General features: G+C 41.3%; 1 protein-coding gene across 1 annotated transcript in view; it reads right to left on the bottom strand.

Moving 5' to 3' along the window:
• Positions 1 to 8,621: 8,621 nt before the first annotated feature.
• Positions 8,622 to 15,505, bottom strand: part of LOC100757905 (vomeronasal type-2 receptor 116) — a 36,496-nt gene continuing 29,612 nt past the window's right edge. The window contains exon 6 of the mRNA XM_027416059.1: positions 8,622 to 9,538. Within this exon, the coding sequence (XP_027271860.1) occupies positions 8,622 to 9,538 (917 nt within the window). The remainder of the gene's footprint in view (positions 9,539 to 15,505) is intronic.

Genomic DNA, 15,505 nt, shown 5'->3' on the forward strand with positions numbered 1-15,505 from the left:
GGGATTGAGTGCCATGGAAGAAAGAAAAGCAGAGAGAATAGGGCCACCTTGGGGGATATCCAAAAATAAATGCTCTGGGGACAAAGAGCAGAGCCTGGCATGGCAACTCATGACTATCATCCAACACCAGGGAGGAAGAAACCAATAGACTGGAAAACACACAAGCCTGGGGTACAAAGCAGGACCCAGTCTCAAACAAACAATGGGAGGGAGTGTCGAGGAACAGGTACCCAGAAGAGAAAACTGGACAAAAATCTGAGATAGGAACAGCTAGAAAAAAAAAAAGATGGAAAAATGCGGAAGAATGAGGGCCAGCTCTGGATGCAGAGTGGGATGGTGAGATGAGACGTGGATTTTGTTTTCTTGGGAGATATGGCAGAAAGGGAGAGAAATATAGCTTCTGTTGAGAGAATAGCAGTTCAAGGGCAACCAAAGTTAAGCAACATAGGTAGAGACTTCATAGAAACTTGTGAAAGAGCCAGGAAGACAAGGTAACAGAAGGAAAGGAAAGGGGTCAAGGGGGGAAGAGACAAAAAGAAGAGTAAGGAAAAAAAGGAAAGGAGAAAGAAAAATGTAGATAGTGCATGGGTGAGAAACCTGGAAAAGAATAGGAAAGGCCATTTGAGAAGGAAGGAAGGAAGAGGAATATTGAAGAGAGAAACAGCTCCAAGAGAACTTGAGGGATGAAAATGGGGTATGGTCACAAGCCTGAAATCACAGTACCATGGATGCTAAGGCAAAAAGATTGTAGGTTTGAACAGAGTCTTTCTCTGTTCTGCCAGCCAGCTCCCAAATCATGACACACAGACTTATGAAAGCTTGGCTGATAGCTTAGGCTTGTTTCTAACTAGTTCTTATAACTTAAATTAACCTGTATCTTTTAATCTACATTCTTTTATGTGGGTCACTCAGTTACCTTTATAATGTGAAGCTCATCCTGCTTGCTCTGCATCTCTGGCATCTCCTCACTGAGTCTGCCCTTCCTTTTCCCAGTGTTCTCTATGTCCTGAAAACCCTGCCTAGCTGTTGACTGTTCAGATTTTTTTTTTTACAATGGATATTTTTCTATTTGAATTAGAAACAAGATTGTTTTACATGACAATCCCAGTTCCCTCTCTCTCCCCTCCTCCCCTACTACCTCCCTATCCCAACTAAAACCCTACCTATCACATATCCTTTCTTCTCCCCTTGGATGGTGAGGCCTTCCATAGGGTGTCATCAGAGTCTATCGTATCCTTGGGATAGGGCCTAGGCCCACCCTTGTGTGTCTTGACTCAGGGAGTATTCCTCTATGTGGAATGGGCTCCCAAAGTCCACACCTATGCTAGGGATAAGTACTGAACTACTACAGGAGGTCTCATAGATTTGCAAGGTTTCCCCACTGAAACCCATGTTCCTGGGGTCTGGATCAGTCCCATGCTGGTATCCCAGCTATCAGTCTGGGAACCAAGAGCTCCCTGATGTTCAGATCAGCTGTTTCTGTGGGTTTCACCAGCCTTGTCTGGACCCCTTTGCTCTTCACTCATCCTTCTCTGCATCTGGGTTCCAGTTCAGTTTGGTGATTAGTTGTGGTTGTCTGCTTCTACTTCCACCAGCTGCTGGATGAGGGCTATTGGGTGGCATATAAGTCAGTCATCAATCTCATTATCAGGGGAGGGCATTTAAGGTAGCCTCTCCTCTGTTGCTTAGATTGTTAGCTGGTGTCATCTTTATAGATCTCCAGACATTTCCCTAGTGCCTGATTTCTCTGTAAACCTAAAATGTGTCGCTCTATTATGGTATCTCCATTCTTGTTATCTTCTATTTTTCCCTTGACTCATTCTGCTCCCTCATGTCCTCTGTACCCCTCCTCTTCTCGCCTTCTCATTTTCCTAGCTCCCTCCCCCCTCTTCCCATGCTCCCAATTTGCTCAGGAGATCTTGACCCTTTCCCCTTCTCCAGGGGACCATGTATGTCTCTCTTAGGGTCCTCCTTGTTTACTAGCTTCTCTGGCAGTGTGGATTGTAGGCTGGTAATCCTTTACTCTATATCTAAAATCCACATATGAGTGAGTACATACCATGTTTGTCTTTTTGTGACTGGGTTACTTGCTCAGAATGGTTTCTTCTAGTTCCATCCATTTTCCTGCAAATTTCAAGATTCCATTGTTTTTTTTTTTTTTCTGCTGAGTAGTACTCCATTGTGTAAATGTACCACATTTTCTCTATCCATTCTTCAGTTGAGGGGCATCTAGGCTGCTTCCAGTTTCTGGCTATTACAAATAGTGCTGCTATGAACATTGTTGAACAGATGTCCTTGTTGTATGAATGTGTTTATTTTGGGTATATGCCTAGGAGTGGAATTGTTGGATCTTGTGGTAGACTCATTCCCATTTTCTTGAAGAGTCGCCATACTGATTTCCAAAGTGGCTGTACAAGTTGGCACTCCCACCAGCAGTGGAGAAGTGTTCCCCTTTCTCCACATCCTCTCCAGCATGAAGTGTCATTGGTGTTTTTTATTTTGGCCATCTGACAGGAGTAAGATGGTATCTCAGAGTTGTTTTGATTTGGATTTCCCTGATGGCTAAGGATGTTGAACACTTTCTTATGTGCCTTTCAGCCATTTTAGATTCCTCTATTGAGAATTGTCTATTTAATTCTGTGCCCCACTTTTAAATTGGATTGTTTGGTGTTTTGGAGACTAGCTCCTTGAGTTATTTGTATATTTTGGAGACAACCCCTCTGTCAGATGTGGGGTTGGTGAATATCTTTTCCCATTCTGTGGGATGCTGTTTTGTCTTACTGACTGTGTCCTTTGCCTTACAGAAGCTTCTCGGTTTCAGGAGGTCCTATTTATCAATTGTTGATCTCAGTGTCTGTGCTACTGGTGAGGGAAGCAGTCTCCTGTACCAATTAATTCAAGGGTATTTCCTACTTTATCTTCTAGTAGGTTCAGTGTGGCTGGGTTTATGTTGAGGTCTTTGATCCATTTTGATTTAAGTTTTGTGCATGGTGATAGACTTGGATCTATCTTCAGTCTTCTACATGCCAGTATCCAGTTATGCCAGCACCATTTGTTGAAGATGTTCTCTTTAGTCCATTGTATAAATCTAGATTGTTTGTCAAAAATCAGGTGACTGTTCAGATTTTTATTAAACTAGAATGATACATATTAACAATGTAAAAAAGATTATTCTACATCATTTCTCCCCTTTTGTCTAAATAGAAAGGAAAGGTTTTAAGTCTAATATAGTAAAGCTATATACAATAAGAACAATTATCAGGTATTATCTAAATAGAAAGGGAAGGTACTAACTTTAACAAATGAAACTATAAAATAAGGATAGTTATCAGGGAAGAATTACATTTACAATGTCCAGTCCATTTGTATTTGGCAAATTTTGAGAAAATACTTCATTATCTATCTTCTCTTGATGAGTCCAAAGTTTTGTATTAATTTATCTTCTATCATAACTAAGGAAAACTATAACTAGTCTTCAATTCCATCAAAGACCCTAGAAGGATATAATATTACCTGAGTAAACAGGAAGGGCAGTGCAAATTGCTTCCAAACCTATAGAAATGACAGACACCTGGCTGCTTGGACAGTTACCCAAGATTCTTTTGCAATGTTGGGGCATCTATCTTCAACATACAGGCCTAGAATATCTGGCAGACTTTTCTATGAAGCAGGAATTTTTAAGTACTGCCCTGCCTTACATTGACAAATTTTCCTTTGTGTTCTGCTTGTCCCGTTTGTACTGGCAGACTTATATTTGAAATAGGAATTTTTGAAGGACTGTCTTGCCTTATCTTGGCAAAGTTCAATAGTCTTTTTCCTTTGTGTCTAGTTTGTACAGCATATTGTCAGCAGTCAAGGCAAGAACAGTTTCTTTGCCCAGTGACTAACCTAGCCACAATGAAAGCAAACTCCATAAGGAATTTCTTCGATTCCCATCATTTTCTCTGAAGTAAATTGGTGCTGCCAGGAGCAGACCTGTCTCACTGTTATGAACAGCCTCAGGTTATTAAACATCTTAAATGTCATATTCTGTAGGTCTTTGACGTCTTTGAAGACCATCTATCTATATTGGTTTAACCTTGAAATTATACCTAATATGACTACAAGTTTGATTATTATAAATGATAAACCACTAACCTGCATTTCTTAGTTATACATTATATTTTCAAATGAGCTGCATAAGAACAATACCCCAAACAAGAGTAGAAATATAATTCAGTAGAACAAAAATAACCTTAAATTTGTATCAATATGCAAAAATACACACCAATGTAAAATATTTGAGACAGTCATTGTTCAAAAGTAGACTCAAAATCCACCTTTTTATTCCATCATGTCTATACTATATCACCCCTGTTCTTTTCAGAAAGAGATCCCTGAATCTCATCTCCTTTGTTTAGCTTTCTTCCTGACCATGACCAGTAACAATTTGTGACCAAACCCATAAATGATGACAAACATCCATAACCCAACAAATGCCCAAAACACCCACCCCACCTCTTGGGAATGTGGGTGTTGTGTTTTCTAGGCTGCTTTCTGTTGTCTGGGGATGCTTTGGTATCTTTCGGGGACCCTGAGATAATTAGGATAATGGTCAAGTTCCAGCTGGAATAGTCTGTGAGGTTGGACCATCTCAGCCAGCAACCTTAAAGCTGTTCTGGATGCAGAACTCTGAGGAAACTGCAACAACGACATTCTAAGAGGCGAGATCACCTGGACCACCCATTTTCATTGGTGTCTGGCCCCCTTGCTCTGAAAACACAAACTTTCAAAGGTAACACACATATCTGCATTAACACAGGTAAGGACTGTGTATTGTACACAAGCCAGCCAGAGATTTTTGTTTGTTTGTTTGAGCAGGTAAAATATATGTCCGTCACCCATCTTGTAGTTATTTTAGGCTTATTTCTTTATGTCTGTAGCCAGGCTTTCAGGGGGTCTTCTATGATCAAATCTGATCTCTATTAAACTTGAAGAAATTCACAGTCTTTTGTTTTCTATGGAAGGAAAAGCACAACCTCTTCCCCAAAGCAAGATTTTTTTGAGTTCCATTTTAAAGTTAAGACATTCTTAAAGTTTCTAAACTGGTTTATTTTAGCAGTCCCTTTCACAATTCTGTGTCTTCCAGAAGCTGCTCATTTGCTTATCAGCAATCAAAAGGTTCAAAGACAGCACAATCACACACAGGATCCAGACTTCCTGTGTATTTCCCATCTCTATATGGCTTATTCTTTTTAAAATGACTTCATTCTTTCTTTAAAGACTATTATTTTAAACTATTAATTATTGTTTATACCCTTTTTCTTTTTTTCTTATGCCTACACACCTTGTTAAACACACTGTATCTTATTTAGAGGTTTTTTCCCCCATATGAACCTGTTCTTACTGTGTATCTGTAACCTTTTCTGTCTGCATGAGCAAAATCTTAAATTCAGGTTAGCTCATGGTGTGCTTGTAGCTGGTTCTACCCCAACTCTGTTCCCTGAGAGGCTAGCCTCATGGTGGAGGTCCTGGCTGGAGCCATGTTTACTGCCCCAGCTCTGGGAAGTTTCTGGGTCCATGCTGCTGTAGGCATTTCTACCTAGTCTCATGCCACCGAGTAGTGTGCTGTTCACTGCTCATGAACCGCATTCCAGTGTTCAGTAGCAGAGCCTATTAAAAGAGCCATGCCTCTGTATGACACTAGCACTGAACCTATCTGAGAGACTATGGTCACCAAGAAGCTGTGCTTGACTCCACATTCAGAACTCGCATTTTTTAAAAAGCTTTTTAGGCCTAATGTGGATATACATGGTCCCACACTGGGTGTCATATGTTGTGAGTCTTTGTCTGTCTAGCCAGCCAGATCCCATATCATGACACAAAGACTTCTTATTAGTTATAGAAGCTTGGACAGTAGCTTAGGCTTGTTTCTAACTAGTTCTTATAACTTAAATTAACTCAAAAATTTTAAATCTATGTTCTTTTACATGACCCATTTACCTTTACTTTGTGAAGCACATGCTGCTTGCTCTGAGTCCCTGGTGACTCCTCATCTTCTTCCCAGTGTTCTCTATGTCCTAAAAATTCCGCCTAGCTATTGACCATTCAGCTTTTTATCAAACCAATCAGAGTGACATATTAACAGTGTATAAAAAGATTATTCTACAACAGTTTGAGGCCAGTCTGGGATGGAGAACCAACCATGAAAAGCAACAACAACAAAAAGCTCAGAGTGGACATGCATGGAGGTACATGGGCACAATGGGGCTTCTGGAGCTGTAAAGAATAAATCATGTTAGTTTCAGGAAAACGGATGCAACTGGAAACCATGTTTGGTGAAATAAGCCATACTCAGAAAGACAGATACTGAATGTTTTCTTTTATGCCAAACTTAGATTTTAAATTATCAACATTTGTGTATGTGTGTGTATGTATTTGCATTTGTATGTTTGTAGGTCATGAAAATATAAGGACTCATAAGAGAGGAGGAAGCAATCTTCAGAGAGATGAAGAATGTAATACATGTGACATGGAAACAGAAGGGGCAAGAGAACCAACCAGGAGGGGACCACATGGGGGAGGGGCACAGGAAGAGTGAATGAATGAGAACAAAATATAATTACTCATGTGTATGAAAATGCTACATTCATACTTGTTACCTTTTTATTTGTTTTTTCCCATTGTTCTATTTTTTTTCATTTTACATACCAACCCCAGTTCCTCCTCCCTCTCCTTCTCCTGCTCCCCACCTTTTCCTTCCCACCCCCATTCATTCCTCAGAGGGGGTAAGGCCTTCCCTGGGGAGTCTGGCATACAAAGTTGAGGCAGGATCCTCCCCTTGTATCAAGTCTGAGCAAGGTAGTCCACCATAGGGGATGGGCTCCGAAAAGCCAGTTCATGTACCTAGTATAGGTCTTGGTCCTACTGCCAGGGTCCCCCCACAACAGATGAAACCACATAACTGTCACCCACATTTGGAGGGCCTGGTTTAGTCTCATGCAGGTTCCCTAGCTGTCAGTCCATAGTCTATGAGCTCCCACTAGCTTGGGTCAGTTGTCTCTGTGGTTTTCCCCATCATGCTCTTGACCCCTGTTGTTCATCTGATCTCTTCTTCCTCTCTTCAAATGAACTCCAGAAGCTCAGCCCCATGCTTGGCTTTGGTAAAACCCAATACTTTTTATGTAAATTTAGAAAAAAAACCAGGACCAATAAACCTAAAACACACACTGATCTTAGTAATAACCATAGTACAGAGTAATGCTGGAGTCTTAAAATGGGATTAGTAGTTTCGATATTAACCTCCATTTGTCAGCTTGATGAGATATAGTTGCCTGCAAGGTGGGCCTCTTGGCATACCTATAAGGAAGTATTTTGATTAGGTTAATTGAAGTGAGAAGACCTGCCCACTGTGGGTAGAATCATTCCCCGCTAAGAAGAATGTATATAGCCAAATACGATGGCTAATATTGATCAGATGGAATATTCTGTAGGTATATGCTAAGTCCATCTAACCTATGATATAATTTAACTCTGGTGCATCTTTGTAGACTTTTAGTTTGGATGACCTATTTATGAGGACCTATTTTCATCTGTCTTGCTGCCTTTTTCCTCTGTCTTAATGGTTTTCTCTATACCATTGATTGATGATATTATTGAATTAATCTGCCTGTGAAGATCCTTTTGAGGTCACTTTTTTTTTTGCAATAAAACTTCTGAAATGTTTGATAGTTTACCTATTTCAGAATGTTGAGTTCACTGGTTGAGTTATGCTCTTTTAGGGAAATTATATTGACTTCCTTTTTTATGGTTCTTGTATTTGTGTTGTAGCCTGCACATCTGCTAGTTTCTATGTCTCTCCTGGATTTTGGAGAGGTGGCAGTGTTGGTGAATTTCAGCAGCAGCTTAGACTATAGGGAAAGTAAGCACTACAAGTTAGCTAATCTCTTTGCCAGTCTCTAAGGTCTAAAACCTTAGAAAGTTGACCCCACACCTCATCTTTTTTCCTTTGTGAGTTTTGTTACATGTTTAGTAGGAATTTTTTTTTACCGCTGTAGTAAACAGTGTAGACGTTACTAACAAATTTAAATGTAGAACTACCAATCAATCTAACATACCACTCATAGGTATATAGACCCAGAAGACACCTGAAGAGACATCTGCACATCCGTGATTATTGCTGTACTTGCATGGTAGCTAAGAAAGGAAGCATGAAGATATCCATCAACAGATGAATAGATAAAGTAAATGTGGAATGTGTTCACAGTGGCATTTGTTCAGCCTTAAAGAAGAATAAAGTCATGACATTTAAAAGGAAAATTTTGGAACTGGAAAATTTTAAATTTGGTGACTTAAGCCATGGTCATATGTTAAGTACCATAGGGGGCTGGCATTCTCTCTTTTGCCTCAACCTGAAAGAAGAAAGTAGCCAAGAGAGGGGAGAAAGTAAGGGAGGTGCAAAAGGGCATGAGTAAAGAAACACATGGATGGATGTAGAACTGAGGATTGTTTTAAGATAAAGAGGAAACAAAGAGGTAGAGGATCCGGATGGGGTAAGGGATGAATAAGACCAAAATACATGTATGAAAATGTAATAATGAAATTTCCTTCATGTACTAACTTGAAAATTAATAAAAAATGTATTAAGCCTTGTACCTATAATGTATTTTGTCCCTGAGACCCTGAATAGAGTTCCTTTGTGGCCTTAACAAAATGATGTAGCACTTGGGGGCAAAGATGCACCCTAGAAGCCCTGCACTGGATGCTAAGATGGAGAAGACCTCCACAGCCACCATGACCTTCCCTTTGGTGCTGTGGTAGACAGGGAGGAAGGTGACCCAGACACTGCAGAAGACCAGCATGCTGAATGTCAGGAACTTGGCTTCATTGAAGGTGTCAGGCAGGTTCCTGGCCAGGAAAGCCACAATGAAGCTTCCCAAGGCCAGGGCTCCCAGATATCCCAGCATACAGTAGAAAGCAGTGACCGAGCCCTTGTTGCACAGGACGATAATGTGTTCGTGTTCAGAGAGTGCATCTGTGTCGATGAAGGGGGGAGATTTCCCCAGCCAGACCCCACACAGGATAATTTGGATCAAGGTGCAGATGGGAACAATGAAGTTAGGTGCCCGTGTTACCAACAACCACCTGATTCTTCTTCCAGGAGCAGTGACCTTATAAGCCAGAACCACAGTAATAGTTTTGGCCAAGACAGTGGAAACAGCTACAGTGAACAGAACTCCAAATGTGGTCTGCTGTAGGATGCAAGTGGCTGTATTGGGATGGCCAATGAAGAGAAAAGAGCAGAGAAAACAGAAGTTAAGGGTGATGAGCAGGATGTAGCTGAGAGTGCGGTTATTTGCCTTTACAATGGGAGTGTCTTGTTTCTTCACAAAGATCCCAAGAACCAGAGCTGACAGTGCAGAGAAGCACAAGGCCGTGCATGACAGACCTATCCCCAGGGGGTCATCATAATCTAGGAAGGCCATAGATTTTTCGAGGCAATGGTTTCGCTCTGTGTTGACGTATTGATGATCTGGACACTTCACACACTGATCCATATCTGGTGAAAACATGTATGATATTTCACATTCATTATTTTTCTTTTGTCCACTCCACTCTCTCATTTGAGTAGGTGAGCCTAGTAGCCCTCCTTTGTTACTTCAGACATCAAATGAAAGAATGCAATGTGGGGTAATGTGACTACTGCCATTGCCTGCGTGGTGACATGAACAAAGCTACAGTTTCTCCTAATTCAATTGTGTGTTGTTTTGAAGATTCTGGTATCATTTCCCCCTTTCCAGAAACTTCCATACCTACTTCCACTATACGGCTTCAATCTGGTCACAATATTGCCTTCATATGAAATATTTCCTGGGCTGGGGAAGCTGATTCAGGGGGTAAACGACTTTCTGCTCAAGCCTCATAGCTTGAGTTTGGATTCCCAGGACCCACATAAAAGCTGAATGCAGCAGCACAAGCATCTGTAACCCATGTGCACCTCTGTAGTAAGATGAGAGACAGACAATCCTTCCAGGAGCTCCTGGGGCATCTAGCCTGGCTGATGCATCTGTGAAGAGATGTGGTCTCAAGCAAAAAGAAAGAGGAATGACTGGCTCTCCAATGCCATCTGTGCATGCACACCCACTTGCACGCGCGTGCGCACACACACACATACATACACACACACACACACACACACACACACACACACACACACACACACACACACAAGCAGTATTCTCAGATATGGTGTTCAAATGTGAACTGACTTCCCTAGTTGCTTTTCTTCCATCTGAAGGAACTTAAATAAGTAAGGATTGCATTCTAACAGTTTGTCACATGGTGGCACGTATCTGTAGTCCTTGCAATTGGGAGGTGGAGTCAGGAGAAATAAGAGTACAAGGCCAGACTCAGCTATTTGGCAAGTTAGGGAACAGCCTCTGGAAAACAACAAAAAAGGGGACTGTTTAAAGGTGTTAACATGAAAACTGTGGGAAAGAACTCACTTCATCTATAGACATTGTATTCTTCTTGTAAAGATTAACCTTTACTAAGGAAAACTTTAAAATTTAATTATTTGTAAGTGTGCATGTGTGTGGGCTTGTGCACATGATTGTAGGTGGCCTTCGGCACCCTGGAGTTGGAGTTATGGGTGGTTGTGAGCCACTGGATGTGGTTGCTGAGAACTGAATTCAGGTCTGCAGGAGCAGCAAGTGTTCTTAACTGCTGAGCTCTTGCTCCAGTCCCTAGGTAGTGGGCTCTTGATGATTTAATTGTGTATTGTTTGGGCAGTTGTTAATTTTATTTTCTTTCTGCTTGTCAACTCACCTAGAATTTCAAATATGTGAATGTGAAATTATTTATATCACATGTCATATTATTAAAATTTCAATGACTCCATTTCCAGTATTAATATTTTTTTCAGTTTTTCTCCTTATGGTTAGTTAAAAAATTTTAAGTTTTAATTTATTTTATTTTAAGTTGTCTGGGTGTTTTGCTGGATGTATGTTTGTGGACCACGTGTTTGCAGTATCCACAGGAGTCTGAAGAGACAGAGAGATGAACTAGAGTTACACATTGTGAGAGTCCACATGGGATCTGGGAACTGAACCTGGGTTCTTTGGAAGAGCAGCCAGTGCTCTTAACCACTGATTCATCTTTCCTACCACAAAATTTAGTTTTTAGTGTTCTCATTTTTCATTACCTTCTCTTTTCCTGAAGATGTTCTTTTGTTAATAATCTCTTCTACTTTACTTTTGTTGTATTCAATTTTGTTTTTTTTCTAGTTTTAGATGAAACTTTTTAAACAAATTTTTATTTAATTTAGAAACAATCTTATTTTACATATCAATCCAAGTTCCTTTTCCCTCCCATTCTCCCATGTCCCCCACCGAGCCCTGCCTTGCATCCCTCATCCACTCCTCAGGGAGCGTGAGGCCTTCCATAGGGGGCCATAAAAGTCTGTCACATCATTTGTGGCAGGGCCTAGGCCCTCCCCTGTGTATCTAGGCTGAGAGAGTATCCCTCCATGGGGGAATGGGCTCCCAAAGTCCATTTGTGCACTAGGGATAATGCTGGTTCCACTACCAGAGGCTCCAAAGACTGCCCAGGTTCAGGGGACCTGGTTTGGTCCTACGCTGGTTCCCCAGCTGCCAGACTGGGGTCCATCAGCTCCCATTTGCTCAGGTCAGCTGTTTCTGTGGGTTTCCCCAGCACAGTCTTGACCCCTTTGCTCATCCCTCCTCCCTCTCTACAACTGGATTCCAGGAGTTCGGCTCAGTGCTTAGCTGTGAATCTCTGCTTCTGCTTCCATCAGCTACTGGATGAAGGCTCTAGGATGGCATTTAAGGTAGTCATAAATCTCATTATAAGGGAAGGGCATTTAAGGTAGCCTCTCTACTATTGCTTAGATTCTTAGTTGGGTTCATTCTGGTGGATCTCTGGACATTTCCCTAGTGACAGATTTCTCTTTAAACTTGTAATAGCTCTGAAGTTCTAATAATCAAAGTTTCATTATAGATAAAACTTTTATTTGTAGAACTAAAGCTTTTCTTTACTAAACACAATAAAAACATGTATGCCATGGGGATACACTATTTGTCTTATAGATTTCTTTCCAAAGATAATTTTATCTTCATCCTTATTTAAGGATGTGATATTTTTAATCCTGAAGTCTTTATAATGTGTGTTTTGTCTCTCATTTTAATTGTGTATATCTGTATCTGTGTGTACATGCATATTTGTGGGTGTGCAGGCATATGTGTGTGCATGGATGTGTATATATGCTTGTGTGTGTACATGTGGCAGTCAGAGGTCAACCTCAGATGCATTCCTCATGAATCCTTTATCTTGTTTTATAATATGGTCTTTCTGGGGCTTGCTGATTAGGCTAGGCTGGCTGGTAAGGGAGTGCCAGGGGTTTGCCTATTTCTGCCTCCCTAGTGCTGGAATTTCAGGCACAGGCCATCACCACACCTGGCTTTTTATGTGATTGTTTGGGATCTACTTAAGTCCTCATGTTTATGGGTAAGTACCTTACTTCCTGAGCCATATCCCCAACCTTATTCTCTCTTCTTTAGCCTATGGCTTGGTGAAAAGATATTAAATATTAGATTTACATGGATTCAAACAACTCCAACATAAACCACTGAGCAAAATGTTAAGGAAGGGGGGTTATCATGTCTGCCTTCACTCTAGGTTAAAAAACAAAAGATAAAAGGTAACTCTCTAGAAACAACCACAGCAAAACAAAGTTTTGGATGGTACATCTATATCGTATCCACTCCTCCCAAAGCTAGAGAACATCTTGGAAGAGGAGGTGGAAAGACTGTAAGAGTAAAAGGGTGAGGAGGATCATTGCAAGACTATCTTCTGGACAGGACATGGCAATTGCACCCATGGACTCACAGCAATGGTGGTTGCCTGCATAAGATGTGCATATGATCAAGACAGCTAACATTCTAGCATGGAGAGGGGAGGGGCTTATTAGCTCCCACCCCTAGCTGAGCTACTGGCAGTTGATGGCTTTTTGGGAGGGGAAGGAAAATAAGTTTCTTTCAGGGTTGCAGTCCCTGGTAGGTCAACCATGTTCTAGTAGGTGAGTATTTGGGTAGCAATAATTGGATTCAGTGAGTTATAAAAACAAACAAATAATTAAGAGGACATGAAGTTGAGAGGAGGGTGTGGGGGGAGCCATGTATAAAATCACTAGAGGACAAATTTAAAGGTTTTTGGATGGCAGGTCCTAGAAGCAGATTCTTGGAAACAATTCTAATATTCTGTTTGAAACAGTTGCTGAGAAGAGGAATGGTGCCAGTTGGGTCAAGTTACTTATGAAATTGAGACAACGAGGGAGCAGATCATAGACAAAATCCACCGATGGGGTGCTGTGAATTATGCTCATTGTTAAATAAAATCTGACTGGCCAATGGCTGGGCAGGAAGAAGTTGAGTGAGAGAGCCAGACTAGGAGAATTCTGGGAAGAGGAAGCGAGGAGTCAGAGAGTTGCTGGCAAATGCAGGGAAGCAAGATGAGAGAGCTGCACTGAGAAAAGGCACCAAGCCATGAGGCTAAACATTAATGAGAATGGTGGGTTAATTTAAGTGTAAGAGTTAGCTGGTAACAAGTGTGAGCTGAGCATTTATAAGTAATGTAAGCCTCTGTGTGGTAATTTGGGAAGCAGCTGCTGGGTATTTGGGACCGAGCAGTTCTGGGAGAGGAAACATCCATTTACATGGGGGCTGGAAAAATGGCTCAGTCAGTAGAAATATTTGTCATGTAATTCAATTCCCAGAACCCAAATAAAAGTCCAATTGCAACTCCAAGCACCTGTAATCCCAGAACTGATTTGGCAGAGACAGGCAGTTCTCTGGGGAATGCTAGTTAGCTAATCTAGTCAAACTGGCAAGCTCCAGGTTCAGTGAGAGATCATGTCTCATAAAAAGGAGGTGGAGAGTGATTGAGGAAAATACCAACATTGGCCTCTAGCTTCTATACAGATGAGTACACTCACCCACACAAGTACACATATATTTGCACACACATGTACACACACATGAACACACAAACACACACAAGCAACAGCAGCACCATCACCACTGTGCTTAGGAAAGTAGAAAACTTGGCTCTCCTCTGTCTCTAAAGTCTATCTCATGTACTAAGAAAGCAAGGGTCCACAGAACAGCTACAGAAACTGACCTGAACTCTACTAGTTCAGTGTATACCACCACACTCACATAAAGTCTGAAGGGTACCTGTGGGGATGCAGTCTGAGCTTTGATAAAACACCTGGTGGCTGGTCTAGCAATATTATTTAGTGGGGAAAGGCACTTGCTTTGCAAGCCTGACAACTTGAATTTGATTTCTAGAACCTGCAAAAAGGTGAAAGGAGGGGACTGATATCCCAAAGTTGCCTTCTGGTTTCCACATGCATGCCATGTGTGTTGTGGTGCTTTGACTAAGAATGGTCCTCAAAGGTCATACACATTTGGATACTTAGATGTCAGAGAGTGACACTACTTGGGAAGGATTAGGAGGTGTGTTAGAGAAAGTGTGTCATTGGGGGTAGGCACTGACATTTCAAAAGTGGTCCAACCCAGGCCAAGTGGCTCTCTCCCAGCTGCCTGCAGATCCAGATGTATAACTCTCAGCTACTCTTCCAGCGCCATGTCTGCCTGCATGCCACACTGTTTCCTGCCATAATGAAAATAGACTGAACCTCTGAACCAATAAGCAAATCTCAATTAAATGTTTCCTTTTATAAGAGCTGCTGTGGTTTTGGTGTTGATTCACAGAATCAGAACAATGACCAAGACAGAATCTGATACCAGGAGTGGGGTGTTGCTGTGACAGTATTGACCATGGTTGTTGGAGGAATGTGGAAGAATTTGCAACTTCAGACTAGAAAAGTGGTTGGATGATTTAAGTGAGGCTTAATGGGTCATTCTAATTGGAAAATGGAAGATAGTGGTGCTGTGACCAATGTACATTTGATGGCCTGTCTCAAGAGGTTTCAGAGGAGGAGAATATTAGTAAATAACCTAGAGATTGTTCTTGTGGTATTTTGGAGAAGAATGTGGCTACTTTCTGTTTTTGTCCAAAAATCTGCCTGATACTAAATTGAAGAGTTTTGGTTTAATGGCACTGGCAGAGGAGATTTCAAGACAACCTAGTATTGACTGTGCTACATGGTTAGTGATAGTCACTCTTACACAGATCGATAATGAAAAGTAGCAAGTTGAATAAGGAAAACTACAAAATGTACAGTTTGAGGAGAAAAGGAGCACCAGAAAATGTAATAGAGCTCAGTCCAGTGTTCAAGGAGATTGTGGTGTTTTTAATAAAAATGTCCTCCCCATAGGCCCATAAGGAGTGATACTATTAGGAGGTGTGGCCTTGTTGGAGTAGGTATGGCCTGACTGGAGAAAGTGTGCCACTAGAGGGTGGACTTTGAGGTCTCACTGTGTCACTCAGTCCTTTTTCTGCTTTGTGTAAATCCAGATGTAGAATTCTTAGCTATGTCTCTAGT

Source organism: Cricetulus griseus, chromosome 4 (genome assembly GCF_003668045.3).
Source record: "Cricetulus griseus strain 17A/GY chromosome 4, alternate assembly CriGri-PICRH-1.0, whole genome shotgun sequence".
Lineage (NCBI taxonomy): Eukaryota > Metazoa > Chordata > Mammalia > Rodentia > Cricetidae > Cricetulus > Cricetulus griseus.